The 17,276-nt window shown below is 39.7% G+C and overlaps 1 protein-coding gene across 2 annotated transcripts in view; it reads right to left on the reverse strand.

The window, feature by feature from the left end:
• Positions 1-16,032, reverse strand: part of LOC139960512 (28 kDa heat- and acid-stable phosphoprotein-like) — a 30,105-nt gene extending 14,073 nt beyond the window's left edge. The window contains exons 1-6 of one of the 2 annotated variants that reach the window (XM_071958937.1): positions 15,861-16,018; positions 14,940-15,028; positions 13,815-13,940; positions 12,500-12,636; positions 11,529-11,680; positions 9,434-10,801 (exon numbers count right to left, since the gene is read on the reverse strand). In XM_071958937.1, the coding sequence (XP_071815038.1) occupies positions 10,770-10,801; positions 11,529-11,680; positions 12,500-12,636; positions 13,815-13,940; positions 14,940-15,028; positions 15,861-15,873 (549 nt within the window). In that variant the 5' untranslated portion in view covers positions 15,874-16,018 and the 3' untranslated portion in view covers positions 9,434-10,769. Of the gene's footprint in view, positions 1-6,588; positions 6,794-9,433; positions 10,802-11,528; positions 11,681-12,499; positions 12,637-13,814; positions 13,941-14,939; positions 15,029-15,860 lie in introns of those variants that run through there. The other variant, XM_071958936.1, reaches the window with a different exon arrangement.
• Positions 16,033-17,276: the final 1,244 nt, after the last annotated feature.

Here is a 17,276-nt window from a genome sequence, read left to right on the forward strand (position 1 = left end):
CAAGTACAAGCACGAGTACTTAATCATCCGAGTACCTTTCACCTAGTACCTGCAAAACGGTACTCTAGTAGTATACTTGAGTACCGTTTTGTACATTTCGAATACTACACCACTGGAATAATTGTAGGTTGAATCGCTAGTCAATGAATGCTGATTAATAGATAACGAATTAAAATTAAAAAAGCCACGTATGAAATTTATCTTAATGAAACATCAGGTTTATCAGTTTATTGTACAGAAAGACTGTACGGAGGGAATGTTTCTATATACCTGCACAAATATAAATTGAAACAACACACAAAACCGTATAGTGAGTTGTTACCAGTGGCGGCGGAACCGGGGGGGGGGCTTAGGGGGGCTCAGCCCCCAATGAAAAAGTTGAGCGGGCAAATGCATGATAAGCCCCCCAATATTTATCAAGGCTCCGAAACGTGCATCTGCCCATTTCAATGCATACTTGTCGATCTGTCCGATGCACACGTATAGGTGTAATAATTTTAGTAATTGCTAGGGGACCCTGGTCCCTCGGCCCGTCCCCTGGCTATAGACCACATTGTCACCCCAACCGCGTCTTCACGCCCCGTGAAAAGTGGAAGCAGTTAGTGTGAGTACCGGTAAGCGTAACACAACTTCGTCTTAGGCCAATGACTTGCCTCATTTCAGCCAGTTCTCCAACATCCCCTTACTTAGTGGCGAAGCGTCCATATATACAGTGAGGGGGCGGATCCCCCCCCCCCCTCCTGACGGACTCGAATGGACTGCTGGCGCCCTTTTCAGCTTTTCACTACTTTAAACTTATTCGCGATTATTGACTATTTTATTGCGCTCTCATATACCTATTGACATTTGTCATATTCTGTTGGTGTAATTTTCCGACAAAATGGCGACGACACCTATTTGTTCTCCGTTTATCTGCAAATTAGCAAGGCCCGGAAAGGGTCATTTCCTGCAATCTAGGGAGTAACTTTACTCAAAAAATTTCTGTACGCTCCGCGCCAACCTGTGGTGGCGCTCCGCTTAGATAGTGTCGAAAGCGCCCCTACAGACCATTCTTGCCCCCTGACCAATACCCCTAGCTCCGCCACTGCCCTTACTACACTCAAAAACGTCTTTGCGAGTACACTACGAGTGATAGCTACTCTCTTAAAACACCATCGAATATACAAATTACAATGTTTTTACAGACTTTTACGTGCAATCTGAGAAATTGCAGGCTTCAGACCCATATTTTAGGGCTAGGTATTCGCAGCATAAAACACTCGGGAAGTGCCGTTTCCGGCCATCTGGGGGTTTGAAAAAACCCAAAATTTTCTTGTACGCTCCGCGCCAACCGATGGTGGCGCTCCGCTTAGATAGTCTCCACACATTAGCCCCCTCCCCCCAATAATTTGTCCGTTCCGCCGCGCCTGGTTGTTACATCAGGGAGACAGTGTAAATTTACACTTATTTTTTTCACGTGATTTCCATAACTTCTTCATACATTCGTAGTGATTCGATAGAATCATTATCAAGCTATAGTCACTCTGCTTAGTTCGTTTAATTGTTTGATTATCTTTCAAGGACTAAGCCTATCCTGTTGTTCATGTTAAAAGTTGAAAGAACATTATTTGTTTGAGTTAATTAGAATGTAAAACAAAAAAAGTCACTCATTTTAGCCCTAAAGGATGCAATCTAGAGATATAAGCATATCATGTATCGTCTAATATCTTGACAACCAGAGCAGCTACATATAGCACCATTACTGACTACAATAGTACTCATTTTTGTATTTAGAATATATAAACATTTAACAGCGCAAAACTTATGTCTAATGTCATCCTTTCACGTATATAAATCTCATCTGCGGGGAAATGTCGAATTGTAAAGGTTCCACGCAGCCTGTAGGCCTACGGTAGCGTGCGAGTTGGGTATGAAAGATACCGGCTTTGCCCAGTATGAGCACGTTTTAAATGTCATATAAGAAGGGCATACAGGAACAGCAGGTATGTAGTAATGTGCAAGGTCAAGGTATATAAGAGAAGTCAACGTCGAGACATTTGCGTTTCTTGAGGTTTATAATTTGTTCACCTGACCTAAATAAAAACAAATATGCCAATGCGGCGGGTCAGAGACTTAAACCGGTAAGCCAATCCGTCCATGCTCCTGCCCAAATTAAAGCCTGTGTTGGGCTCCTATACTATGGTGATAATTAAACAATACATAAAATGGCATTATTATATTCATACCTATACGGTTCGCACCCCATATCGATAAGAGCGCCCGAAGGCTAAGTTTTCAACGGGTCACAGACTCACAGTCAGGCATAATCACTAGTGATGATGATAACACAATGGCACGCCAAAAGGAACCAAAAAGATAATAATCTTTATTTTCCACACCGCTCTTCACATGCAAAACAGGGTAGCTGAAAATACGAAACTTGCAGATTATACCACTATCGACGCCCATGTATGCTTTTTAATTTTTATATGCAGATTGGTATCAAAAATAATATACCATTAAAAATTCAATGTTTCCGCATCAAGTCACTTCTTTGCTAATTTAGAAGGCCTTGGATAAACATGTCTAATGCTGGTATCATCGTTTGGAACTTTCTTTAGGGAAATCCGAACCATTACACCTCACTTCAAGATTTCAAGTTTATACTGTATGTTCAAAAGCAGTCTATTGTACCGAATGCATATGCGGCCAAGCCCCAAAAATATATAAACCATAATATATATAGAAGACAACAATTTGAAACGAAAAACAAAAATTTTAAAACAAAAATATTAAAATCGAAAAACAAAAATTTCAAAAACGAAAAAAATTTTAAAACGAAAAACAAATATTTTAAATCGAAAAACAAAAATAATTAAAACAATAACAAAATTGTAGAACGAAAATATATATTTGTTATTGTAGTCACACATTCACAAACATTTGGATCTGACTGTGCAAGTGTGAGTAGACTTTCGATGAGAGTTCTGAAAGTCTCGGCATGGTGATCGAGACAGCCTTATTGCAGCATGCATGGTTATCCTATGCTGAATTCAGGCAATTCTATGCTTTTGAAAACGATATTATGTTTTTCGTCTTAAAATGATAGTTTTTCGTTTTAATATATTTGTTTTCGTTTTAATACTTTAAAAAAAAATTAAACAAAACGAAAAACAAATAATTTACAACGAAAAACAAAAAAATATTAAACCAACAACAAAATTGTAAAACGAAAAGAAAAAAAATTAATGTCGTTTTAATTCTAATTTTGAAAACGATATTATGTATTTTCGTTTTAAATTTATTGTTTTTCGTTTTAATATTTTTGTTTTCGTTTAAATATTTTTGTTTTCGATTTAAAATTATAGTTTTTCGTTTAATTTTTTTTTTCGTTTTAAAAATTGTGTTTGTTGTTTTGAAATGTTTGTTTGTCATTTCATATTTTTTGTCTTGTAAGTATATCAACAGGATTGTTCAATATATATTGAAGTGGATCCACACACAATGCATGTATCAAGTTTATGCAAGCAGCTCTCCCAGTGGCGTAGCTACGGGGGGGCCTGGGGGGGCCGAGGCCCCCATGAAATCGGCTGGCCCCCCACTGGCCCCCCACTGGGGATGGGGTAAAAAAAAATGTAAAAAAAAAAAAAAAAACTCATCAATGCCATTCACTAATATTTTTTGTTCAATAATTTGGGAATAATAAATTGGGAGTTACACAATTTTCTCGTCTGCATCTGGCAGAATAAGAATAATACAATATCTGTAGTAATCATGAGAATGGTCACACAGCATGGCATGGCAATGGTCGATGCGATGATTGCGACCATACACCACGAACCTTGTTGTGCTGCGCGATATCGATATCTACCAATACATGTAATCGGTCATCGATTGGCACAAAAACCCAGATTCTGATGACAGCTGCCTCAAGAAACCCAATAAATGGCCTAATTAGCACCGAGCCACCATTATCATTACCGAAACATCGATGCGTGTTAGTCTTCCATCCCCTTCCTCTAATGCTATTTAAGTCCACATGTGGGCATATCCTACAAACCTACCGGTAGCCCACAGGGGTTTGAGTTGGGAGAAAGGCCTTGACACCTTGAAACGACAAATGATGCCAACCATAGGCGTACGAGGCGGGGGGGGGGGGAGCAGACTGCCCCCAAATTTCCAGAGGACAAATTCGGGCAAAAGTCCTGAAAAATTCGGGCAGCCTAAGAGGAGAAAAAAAAAATTTCTCCTTTTAGGCTGCCCGAATTTTTCAGGACTTTTGCCCGAATTTCTTGTCCTCTGGATATATATATATATATATATATATATATATATATATATATATACATATATATATATATATATACCGGGGGAAAAAGGGGGCACGTGCCCCTCCCCCACTTTTCCTCAGGTTAAAAATGTGCCTTTCTTTCTACATAAAAATTGAGGTGCCTCAAGTTACCAAGAGGCCAGGGAACCAGAATGAACACTCGGGAAGGGCCGTTTCCGGCCATCTGAGGGGTTTGTAAAACCAAAAATTTGCTAGTACGCTCCGCGCCAACCGGTGGTGGCGCTCCGCTCAGATAGTCGTGCATACAACTTTGCAAATCCTGGCTTAGCCCGTGACTATTAACGAATTTCTGTGAGTCAAACTCAAAACATTTTCGAATGGAAACAATTGTTAAGATATTAACAAGAAAAAAACTCTAATTCGGAAGATTCCTACATTAGCAACTAGCTTGATTTCACCTCATTTTGTCTCAAAAGAAAACTTGTTCCTTGTTTCCCAATTTGCGCATTGGATATTGCAGTGCTAGTATGCATATTTTCCTTGAGGGGGGGGGGGGGGGCGTTGATGGAGTGATGTGTACACAAATAAGATAATACAATAAGAGTTATAAAGGGTAGTGAATATAAGGCTGCATAAGGCTGAATTTCTGCAAAGTGCCCTTTGATGTCGGTGCCCCCCCCCCCAGATTAAAAGTGCTTCCGCCGCCCTTGACCTGGATATCCCCGACATGAGTGTATAAAAGAAACATTTTCTTTTTCATGGATGGTGGGGGGGGGAGTGCCTACAAGCCTAGAAGTACAGGTTTATCATATTCTTTGTTATATTTTATCCTTTTTTCTGAGACAAATTGCAGTCTCACCCGACACAGCGACATTATCCCGCCTGTCGTTGAACAATGTATGTTTTTCTGGAGGTAGCTGAGTACTGTGTTAAAATAATAAATAAGGTAACTAAATATAGGAGCTTAAAAAATATACTGTCCCATTTTTCCCCTTCAAAGTGATGTTACCATTTTTTCTTCTTCAAATTTACCAAATTTTTGGGGAATTGTAAATTTCTAAAACGTGAGATTATAAAATAAAAAATGTTTAGATGCAACTTGCAAGGCCTCAGAAGTGCCGTTTCCGGCAACCTGAGAGGCATTGTGTGCCAAAAATTTTCTTGTACGCTACGCGCCAACCGATGGTGGCGCTCCGCTTAGATAGTGTCACAGGAACTTTCAGGCACAAAAAGTTCTGCCCCCCCAAACTGAAATGGTCCCGTACGCCTATGATGCCAACTTCCCTCAAGTTAAAAGTCTGGCTGAGTTGGCAAGGCCAGTCAGCATGAAAGAGAAAAAACTTTTTTTTGCATTTCTGTCACCAAAGTTGCACATCTTTTTGGTTGCTATTTTGCCACACAGGTGCCATCTCCTGCGATCTGGGGGGTTTTGAAATCTCAAATTTTCTCTGTACGCTCCGCGCCAACCAAGGTTGCGCTCCGCTCAGATAGTAACCTCCGGCCCCCCCCCCACAAGAAAGAACATCCCCCCATGGCCCCCACTCAAAAAATCCTAGCTACGCCACTGAGCTCTCCTCCTTGAATGACCATGATTACTATAGTTTTTCAGACTTGGTTGACTCTGTTGAAGTTTGGGCAACAAATTGTCAAAAGGTACATGGTAAAATGTCATCACTGCTAGTAAATATGCTAATATTTAATCAAGATGCAGTTTTCTATAACTCTCAAAACACACTTTTTTGCCAATGATAAATGCTTTAATCTGATTCGATCCAGACTTGCCAATAAACCTGCAGAATTCTTTTGAAAAAGTTGAAGGTAATTGCTGGAGGTTTGTTCTTGTCTTTGGTACATACAAGTGTGCTTTGATAATTCTCTTCTATATGGGTGGGAAAACTGCAATGCATTGCGTGTAGTGCTACCATATATGGTGTACTAATTTTAGACAGGAGCATATACTACAAACCACTTGCTATTTGCAGAATCTAGCTGTTACTTGATATAATGTAGGCAAAGTGTCCTATCCTGACATGTTTAAAGCTTGTACCCATTCAAGTAATTTTTTTCATCCATAAAAGAGCATGATCTTTGTGTGCTGATTCATCTACTTGCACTTATTATAAGCCTGAACTACAATACAAATCAATATTACAGGCAACCGGTTTTTAGTGAATTAATATGGGACAACCGTTAGATGAACCACACATGAGTGTTCATCTAATGCGACTATCATATCCCGAGTGAACTGTTCACAGTTACGCGTTACTTACGCGATACTGCAAATAAAGGAAACACTGTTAACAAACAATCACACTTACCAGAAGGAAGGACAGGATTATGTAAGTTCAGTCAACTGTGGACAGGATTAACGGAAGGTTTCAGCTCGTACCGGCCGCAGTGGAGAGGTTCGAATTTCCTAACTTGCACAGCATGTACAGCGATAGTGCATATTGATTATACAAATGCTAATTGGCTATACGGTTGGTAGAATGCCGTCCGATTTCAGCCATGTAGTATTATCGTCTGCAACAGAAAACACATATACGTTGGTCAAGGTCTACAGCCTTATCAAAGCGGTTTGGAATAGCATTTTTCTACCTGCATACTGTCGAGAATAACTTTTCTCGTTCCCTTTACAGCGTGCTCAATCAATGCCTCGGTCGATTGCAAGCATCACATCACAGTGGTTATTGACTATGTTGCGTAATAATAACGCCAGGATTGTTGTGATTGTTCGGTAACCATAACGTGCACCACTAGATCTGCTATCCGATATCGACAGGAAAAGATAAACCGCAATGTGCGCTCTGGGCTACGATAAATATGGTGGGAAACCAATGATGTTTATGCAGAGGTTAATTTGAGCAATGGCGCCATTTCTTAACACAAGTGCTGAGTTAAGGCTTCTATGAGGATATTGTTAGTCATAAAGATCAAAAAGCGGCTGGGCTGTTCATTCGAGAGGAAGCTATAGTGCTTACTAGGGTTAAATCTCTTCCCAAAAAATGTAAGTCGGAGATCTGTGTAGTGCGTTAGTATCATAGGAATTAAATCAAACAGCTCCAATTGATTTGTGTTAGCTCCGTGAGGGGGTGCAAATGTCCAAAGGCCCGTCCCAAACCCCACACGGTATGGTATTCATACTTCATGAACGACTAGGGGGTACATACGAAATTTGGGCCAGGCCTTAGTTTTGGTCAAACAGGCGTGGCGGAACGTAAAATTATTGGGGGGGGGGGCTAATGTGTGGAGACTATCTAAGCGGAGCGCCACCATCGGATGGCGCGGAGCGTACAAGAAAATTTTGGGTTTTTTCAAACCCCCAGATGACCGGAAACGGCACTTCCCGAGTGTTTTATGCTGCGAATACCTAGCCCTTAAATATGGGTCTCAAGCCTGCAATTTCTCAGATTGCACGTAGGCCTAAAAGTCTGTAAAAAGTACATTGTAATTTGTATATTCGATGGTGTTTTAAGAGAGTAGCTATTACTTGTAGTGTACTCGCAAAGACGTTTTTGAGTGTAGTAAGGGCAGTGGCGGAGCTAGGGGTATTGGTCGGGGGGGCAAGAATGGTCTGTAGGGGCGCTTTCGACACTATCTAAGCGGAGCGCCACCACAGGTTGGCGCGGAGCGTACAGAAAATTTCTGAGTAAAGTTACTCCCTAGATTGCAGGAAATGACCCTTTCCGCGGGCCTTGCTAATTTGCAGATAAACGGAAAATAAATAGGTGTCGTCGCCATTTTGTCGGAAAATTACACCAACAGAATATGACAAATGTCAATAGGTATATGAGAGCGCAATAAAATAGTCAATCATCGCGAATAAGTAAAAAGTAGTGAAAAGCTGAAAAGGGCGCCAGCAGTCCATTTGAGTCCGTCAGGGGGGGGGGGCCTCCGCCCCCTGACTGTGTATATGAACGCTCCGCCACTAAGTAAGGGGATGTTGGAGAACTGGCTCAAATGAGGCAAGTCATTGGCCTAAGACGAAGTTGTGTTACGCTTACCGGTACTCACACTCACTGCTTCTACTTTTCACGGGGCTTGAAGACGCGGTTGGGGTGACAATGTGGTCTATAGCCAGGGGACGGCCCGAGGGTCCCCCAGCAATTACTAAAATTATTACACCTATATAGTATACGTGTGCATCGGCCAGATCGACAAGTATGCATTGAAATGGGCAGATGCACGTTTCGGAGCCTTGGTAAATATTGGGGGGGGGGGGGCTTATCATGCATTTGCCCGCTCAACTTTTTCATTGGGGGCTGAGCCCCCCGGTTCCGCCGCCACTGGGGTCAAATCCCTATTTTCCACGACGCACGGGGCCCGGAACACATAAAAGAAATACTAATTCTGTTTTTGACTTAGACAAAATAACAAACAGCTCCTATTGACTTTGTGTTAGCTCCGTGGGGGGTTGCAAATGTCCAAAGGCCCCAATCCCAAACCCCAAACAGTATGGTACTCATTAGCATTTCTTTCATGTGTTCCAGGCCCCTTATTTATAGGGTCCTACATGTCCCTTCTGATGCTTTTCTTTTTCAACTTTAACTCAGGGGTGGATCCAGGATTTTTAAGTCCCCTCTTGTCCCTGGGGGTCATTAAACCAACTTCCATTGATGCTGGGGAAGAACCCCAGAAAAGGAAAAAAGTTTTACTTGAAATGTGGCATTCTGAGGCACATATATGCTATAAATTTGGCCTATAATTAGGTCTATATGCAAGGTTGTGCCAACAACCACTTTTTAATTTTTGTGTGAAGTTTAGTTTAGTCCAAAAAAAAGATCATGAGGGACACTCAAGTCCCCATCAAGGACCCTATAGCAGAGAAACAAAACTCAAGACACAAACACTCAGACCAGATTACAATGCTTAAAGTGCTTGTCCAAAGCATTCTTAAACCCATTCACACTACTTGCAAGTACAACTTTCTCAGGCAAACCGTTCCACTCATTCGCAACCGTATGAAAAAAACGGTATGCCAAATATTAATCCTACTTTTATGACTTGACAATGAGTTGCAGACAATGACCTCTGGTGAAAAAGAAAGGGACGATTCTGGCTGGATTTTGTATGGAGCTGTAAAAGGTATCCATATCTGGATCCAACCAGTAATGGTAGAATTAAATAAATAAATCAAATAAAAACTATCACAGACAACATAGGTAATGAGAAAAGACTTTTTATTTCCAAGTTTACAAATTTCTAACAAAGAAACAAAAGCATTTTACACAAGTACATTGACATAACTATGTAATTCTGTGTGTTGACATTGATCCAGAAAATATTCCAGAACTGTAACGGTAACCTAGTATATAGCAATAGTATATAGTTATATATTTTGAAGCTGTAGCCTGTTCCATAAGCCTGTAAAGTAACCAATATCTGTTGTAATTCAGGAAATTGCCAGTAAGAACTCGATTTGAACCAGAAGATATTTTAAGCACTGGCATCTGTTATCAAGTGACTAAAATTGTGAAATTCTAGGGTCTGAAGACGAATGCATATTTTCAATCAGGAGATTAAAAAAAAGATCGTTTAGGCTCATTAATGATGCAGACTATCCTATTGTCTAGGGGCCTATAGCTTGAAGGGAAGGTAGTGGAGAGAACTGGGAGGGGGCCGTGTGGGCCAATACTTTGAGTTGAAAAATGCAGCTTTAACAAACTAAAAATAATTTCTGAAATATCACTGAATCTTGAACAAATGTTGCACATGATTTATCAATAGCTAGACAACTTTGTGACAGTGACAAACGATAAAATCCACTACGTGCATAAAGTGCATCAGTTGTGTGCAGACAGGTAAGTGTAAGAGAACATTACATTGGTCATACAGTGACAAACTTTAATTGACATCGAGCAAGCAAAGTAACATGATGTAACAACACTTAACGGAGTAAAGTGGAGAATAGCTAGAAATGCAAGCAGGTCTTGCATATATCATATCTGGTTAAGAAATATCCGCCCTACGGATAAAAATTGACTGTCACAACTCACAATAACGTTAAAATGTTTCAATCTGCCTGCATATCCTCTCGACAGCAATAAACTAAAGATCTGCTGAGAAACTTTCCAGTAATCATCTCATCCTTTCACATGCACACAACTGTTTAATTCAAAACATTATATTTTGCTATCATCCAAAACTTAAGGGATTATTTCTGAGAAAAACTTATATTGTTAGAATGCCACACATTGCTTTGTTCTGAAGCACCAACTGCCGGTCCTACCATTTTCGTTGACCTTGTTGAGAATACGAAGAAATCGACATGTTTTGCCATTTGTTTTCAGAAGACTACTTCCAAACTTCACCTTTTGTTATCTACCTCCACAAGCTTGACAACACCTCCATAGAGATGAGATGACATATGACTGCTATCTTTGCAGACTTGCGTTTCCGCTGGTCACTCGCACGGTGCTAACTGACGGTCTGGCATTTACGGTCATGATTACGTTGAAACAGAGAGAAGGCTGGAGTAAGGAGAGATTCTTTCCAAGGGTTATTTCCTGCTCTCCTTGGCAGCTTCTCTAGCTGAGGGACAAACAAGGATTAAAGCAAATGACAAATCATCTAATAGGTCATAAAATAACATCTCTGTTGCATCAGATTCGTTACGACACATTCTTAACTATGCAAAACACAAAAAAATTGGCATCACTCATGTTTATCTCACAATGTTCAATGACGTAAAATTTTCTGCAACAGAAACACAGACAGCATATACCCAGGGGTGAAGGGCTGGGGGGGGGGACCTTGCTTCACCTATGAGCCACATACTGTACCATAAACTGCAGATGTTTGAAAGCTGCAAGTCACACAGCAAATTGTCAATTTACCATTTATTTACAATTTATATTCATTCTGATGCAAAAAAAGGAGTACTGCCGAGACATTCCATGAGCTGCCCAATTAAAATGTCTTAGAGTGGCATGTGGCTGAAGAACCAGGTATAAACTATACCGCTTACAGCACGGCTGACACCAACACAAATCAAATTAAACGAATAAAGCATTGTCTCTTTGTTATTGAGGTTGTAAATGAAAAAAATGACAGGCTTTTATGGAAACTTTGATCATTCCAAAACTCGGATCTGCAAGAACCATCACCTCTTTCAAAGGAAATAAATGAATCGTCCCTCACTAGTCTATCTATCACATGAGTTAATAGTGATGAATGAGACTGCTTCTCTTTAACAATACAGACAAAAAGCCAATCGGAAGTACTACTTTAACTTATTCTAAAGTTAATGATAACCTACCTTTCTTTTCTGCATCTCTCTTTCTGGCCGCGTCTTCTCTCTGTTTCTTGATGATGGCGAGACGTGCTAGGTCAGCCTGTGCCTCGTGTGTTTTGCCCTGAGCTTGTAATTGCCTATACCTGTTCCTTTCTTGTTGTTTTTGTAGTTCTTCCCTAAAAAGGACAACAAGGAATTGAGATGAGTTTTTACAGCCCCTGTTTCACAGCTTTCATTGAGTCTAATATAACTTTTGAGTATATTTTGGTTTGTCGGTGAGCGATCTACCTTGGTAAACGATACTATTTTAAGATCAAACTGTGCTGCAAAAGCGGGTTCCCCGGCCAATTTCAAGTGATACAATTATATGCATGTATCACATTCATACATCCGATGGCATCGTTTCTGATGGACGGGGATTTTCCTTAATTTAGATTCCTAGTTTCTGGTGAGTGATTAGTTGGCTTCACATCCTTATCCTTGTGGTCAAGATGAAAATTTCAATGATTTGATCTTGGCTAATATGAATTAAAGAAAATATTTAAGCTGACTCAAAATGCTAACTTTTATCTAGGTCAGTAACTTATTAGTTCCCCTTTAATTTCACACTGCACAGTGAAATAATATATTAATCATCTTGTTAATTGAATTTGTAGAGGTCAGTACAGAATAATATGCTTCATTGTTAATGCTGTCTCCCTATTATTCATCAAACAATTCGGATGGAAATATGTCATTTCTACCGTAGGATAACAATTCAAACTATAGTTTTGTTTGCAGCTTTGACATCTCCCTCAGCATGCATATATATGTGAATAGCCTTTGCAGTTGCTGATGTTGCTGGGTCTCAATAATATGTGGCAAAGATGTGTGGGAGGCCAGTTGAATGAAATCTAAACTGCTAGGTAAACCAAAGGCGTGCACAAATGTTGACAAGCTCTTGTGTGTTACTGTTGCACAACAGCAAATGTGCACGGTCAGTAAATGAAGAATACCTTTCTCTTCTTGATAACTGTTGAGTAGTAGGAGTAGCGCTGTTGACATCTAAATCCCTGGCTTTCTTCATTTTATTGTGGCTTCTGTTGGGATTTGCAGTTTCTATTAAATGAGATATGCCTTTCTTCTTCTTGGTCTGCATAAATGGAAACCAAAAAAAAAAAGAATGTACTGATTTAGTTTAAGAGGATAGTCCAAACGAAATTTACATTTAGCTGATGAACATGTACTACTGTAACAAAATTCTTAGCATCCTGGTGAAATCTGCTATCAATTCCAAACTTCATAATTTGTGCTACATTTTATCTCAAAAATGTACATCAAACAATCTTCTTCAAACTTGGAATGCATTAACATATCAATACACTACAGTCCTTGGGATATTTACTAATTCACATCACCTACTGTCAGAGAAAAACAAAGAAATGCAAAACTCATGTTTCCTGACAGTGTACAACTATGACACCACACATGTTTGCTTCAAGGTTCAGTTATATGGTACAGACTGACAATTTCAACTACTGTATCAACGTTCTGAGAATGGAAGGTAGGAATTGCAAGCAAATTTGTTCTTCTTCAATAGTCAAAACAAAGTTTTCTTTCAAATTATCCATTAACATGATTCATATTAAATCAACTTTTATCAGAATACAGAAGAAAACAATTTTATGTGAACCCCGGCCCACTCATTAATATTCATGAGATGGGAACCACAAACAATAGGACACATCATGGGGTAGATACGTACCTACCATGGCGTTGACTCAGCTTCTGCTTCTTGAGATATCGTGTTTACAAGCTGTCCGTCACACACACACACACATACGCCATCACGATCACAAAGGGTTTCTGAGCCTTTGGCATTGTAACCAAACAGGCTTGCTTACATATACAGTGATCAAGAACTTGCAAGCTAGTCCAAAGGATATTGCTCAATTGCAGCATGTGTCAAATTGTAAAACTTACAATTTTCTTTTCCAACTAATTTCATTTCTGATTGGTGAAACTAGTGAACTTAAGACGTGTTTGACCAATTCACTAAAATATGTGGTGAAAGAGTTCGCTGGAGCCAGAAATATTACAACATTATGAGACCGTTTCATCCTGAAGATAAAAGACCGCTCTCATCCACCAATTGTACATTTAGGAAAGTATTAACATACACTAGCTCTGACAAGTTGAGAGTATACTGTCAGCCCACACAGACAAATTAAGGTGAAGGGGTACTTCTTGCATGTTGTTGTTTAACATAAGTATGACTACAAAAGGTAATAGATGTGTTGACTATAACACAAAATGTTGCGATCACTTTACCCCATCATCATCAGAGCTGGAGTCAGAATCTTCCTCTGAGCTAGATGGTGGAAAGTCCCTCGGTGGTTGTTTCATCTCAGTCGCAACTTCTTCCTCCTCCAAGTCACCTTCTTCCTCCCTCTTTTTCTACAAACGTACAAAACATTTCGGTGGCACATTAAGAGTGAATTAACTTAAGATATTCTTTAAGAAGCAAGTAGAACATTAAAAGTGAATTAACTTTTAAAAGAGATATTTTATAAGAAGCAAGTAGAACATTAGGGGTGAATTAATTTAAAAGATATTCTATAAGAAGTAAGTAAAACATTAAGAGAGAATTAACTTAAGATATTCTATAAGAAGCAAGTAGAACATTAAGAGTGAACTAATTTAAAAGATATTCTATGAGAAGTAAGTAGAACATTAAGAGAGAATTAACTTAAGATATTCTACAGTATAAGAAGCAAGTAGAACATTAAGAGTGAATTAATTTAAAAGATATTCCATAAGAAGCAAGTAGAACTTCGAGGATTGACGGTTCTTTTGTGCTAAGCCTAAGATTATACATCTGGTTTAATACAAGAGTAGACCCATTAGCAGAGCGAGGAGAGTAGGAGAGGGGAAAGGGTTTGGTGGGTTCAAGTTTTCATGACAAACAGTACCACCCGAGTTTTCCATCAATATCAAAATTTTATCAATTTTAAGATAGATCTGCCACCTCCCAAGGATATATTCGTACTTCAAACTACTTCAAACTAGTCTGTACTTCAAACTTTGGTTATGGAAATGCTAAGTGTTAACTGATATCTAATTCCAATCAGATTTAGAGTACCGAATGCATAGTATTACACATTCTACTGTGAGATTACTAGACTTATTGCATTAAGTGACAATATAGCATTGAACATTTGTGCTCATCTTAGAGTATGTCTACAGTAGTGCAGTTTTTGTGTCAACTAGCTCCAATTAAAACCTAGTGCTTTCTTAAACAATAAGATTCTATAATAAATTGCCTAAAACATGTAATTTAGTACATGTCATCAGTAAGCTTTGTACTGTAGGCCTAGGTGTACAGTGAACAGACTGCCAGTTTCTGTAGAGCTACAGTATTAAGTACTGTCTACAGTATTAGGCAAATGTTCTCACCTGTCTCTTCAATTCTTCTCTCATTTGGGCATCAATTTCGTCAGGATTTGTGAAGACCTTTCTCCCTCCCTTGTGACTTTTCTTCCCTCCTGTTTATGAAGAATGTTTCACAATAATTACATATCTGCTGCTCTTACCTGGTTATTCCAGTGGCAGACATGTGACCTTCAAATGGTACAGTAAGAGAAAATATTTCACACTGTTAGTTGAAAGCACCATCTCAATTATCTTGTTCCTAACTCAATGGCTGATTCAATGGAACCTATTTTGGCTAGCTAAGCCTAAGCCCTGGCATCTTCTCTGGAGAGCCGCAAATTTTCTTCAAAACCTTCACCTTCCTATAACAAACTTCTTATTTATGTATCCTTGAAACCAGATACATTTGGAATGTTTGCATCTTGAGAAGGTTCTCTGTATTTAGAATTTTGTGGAAATGTTTTTTTCCCCTGTAAATTATATGTGAGTTAATAAATATCAAGAAAAACAAAACGTTTTCAGCTGAATCGCCATAATGATATCATGGCTCTGCTGTAGACAGATCTGTATTCACGAAATACTCTATGCATGATGTACAACACCAGCAAATCTGGAAAATTTGTATATCTTTGCCATATAAAATGCAATTGGATGCTTCATCCACAAGAATATCATTTTAAAGACAGGATTCGGATTCTAAATAGCCATAGGGTACCTTAGGTTAGGCAAGTGCTAACGTTTAATACAAATATTCAACCCACATTGCGTGCAATGATGGAAGTTACTGGCTTAACGTTATGGAATATGGGTATTGCAGCCTAGGCCTAGCCTAACGCAGTAGTTAGCCGTGTTACTGTTGGCCAATGTATACTAAAGTGTGTAATATCGGGTCCCGCGGTTATCCGTCTAATAATTACATGGAAACAATTCTTAAATAAATCATACCTCTTCTCGACATTATTTTGGTTTATTTGAAAAGTCTTGTTATAGTAATAACGGCAGAAATAGCTGACAGCTGGCAGGAAATATGACAGATGTAAACCGAATTGTGAAATGTTTAGTGACCATATTACAATGTATTCATTCAGCTAGCTTAGGCTATTCAATTTATCGACAACGTGACAGCACACGTATGGAAAGCCGAATTGAGATCAGCCGTTCCTACCTGTCTTCAGTTGTTAAATTTCAATCGGAGACAGGAGGGGATGGGATCGAAAATGAAGAAAGGTGGAGGAGGAGGAGGAGGAGGAGGAGGAGGAGGAGGAGGAGGAGGAGGAGGAGGAGGAGGAGGAGGAGGAGGAGGAGGAGGAGGAGGAGGAGGAGGAGGAGGAGGAGGAGGAGGAGGAGGAGGAGGAGGAGGAGGAGGAGGAGGAGGTGGTGGGGGAGGGTATAGGTGGGGGAGGGTATAGGTAGGAGTGAGTGAGGGAGGGAAAATGGAGGTGAGAAAGGGTATTGATACTGGGACCAGGGATTTTTCAATACCTATAGTACATTTCACGAGGATATGATGCAGTGCAACACATGATTCTTACCCCAATTTAGTAATAACAGTGTTTGGTAACGCATAGGAAAGTGTATTTTCATTCATATTCCTTGTGTCATCGGAGAGTAAGGGCAAATTTGAGCTTAGTCTCCCACTGGTGAAGCCACTAGATATCGCCAATTACATGACATGAAATGCCCCTTACAGAAATTGTGCAGCCTTGCATCTAATGATAATCATTTGAGTCAACAACCAGTGTCACTGATTTCCTGCCTACGAGTCTTATCTGTCTAAGAAGAAGAACTTTCTTTGGTAACATAATAAATTTAAGCACTCTGCTAAGAAGACATCTGTGAAGCATTTCGTTCAAGCGTAATAAACAGTGGTTTTGCCTGGCCATGTGGTTTGTGTACACAAGAGTGATAAGCATCCAGCTCTACAGCTGGAGGTGTCAACTCCAGTTTAAACGTTCTGCTGAAAATCCGACCTGTGGCCCATATATCAGGAATTCAATAGTGTTCAGTTCTATAAGGGGCACTTTCATAGCATGTACGATGACAAATGATTCGATGAAAATTAATATAACAATAAAAGGAATATTTTCACTTAACAGAAATATGTAAGGTCAGCACTACTGTACTTGAAGTGGGCACAGTTTAGATCAGGGTTGTCCAACCTACGGCCCGCGGGCCACAGTCCGGCCCGCCGCAGGGTTGCGTCCGGCCGGCCAGAGATGCTCTACGGTGCGAAATTTTAGTGAGCAGATTTATTGATAACAATTTGAAGCTATATAATCAATCATTCGAACCTTCTGGGTCCAAAAAACTGCATACAGGACAGTTTGTGTGACACTCTCAGCGGAGGGGGGGGGGGGGGGC

This window comes from Apostichopus japonicus, chromosome 19 (genome assembly GCF_037975245.1).
Source record: "Apostichopus japonicus isolate 1M-3 chromosome 19, ASM3797524v1, whole genome shotgun sequence".
NCBI lineage: Eukaryota > Metazoa > Echinodermata > Holothuroidea > Aspidochirotida > Stichopodidae > Apostichopus > Apostichopus japonicus.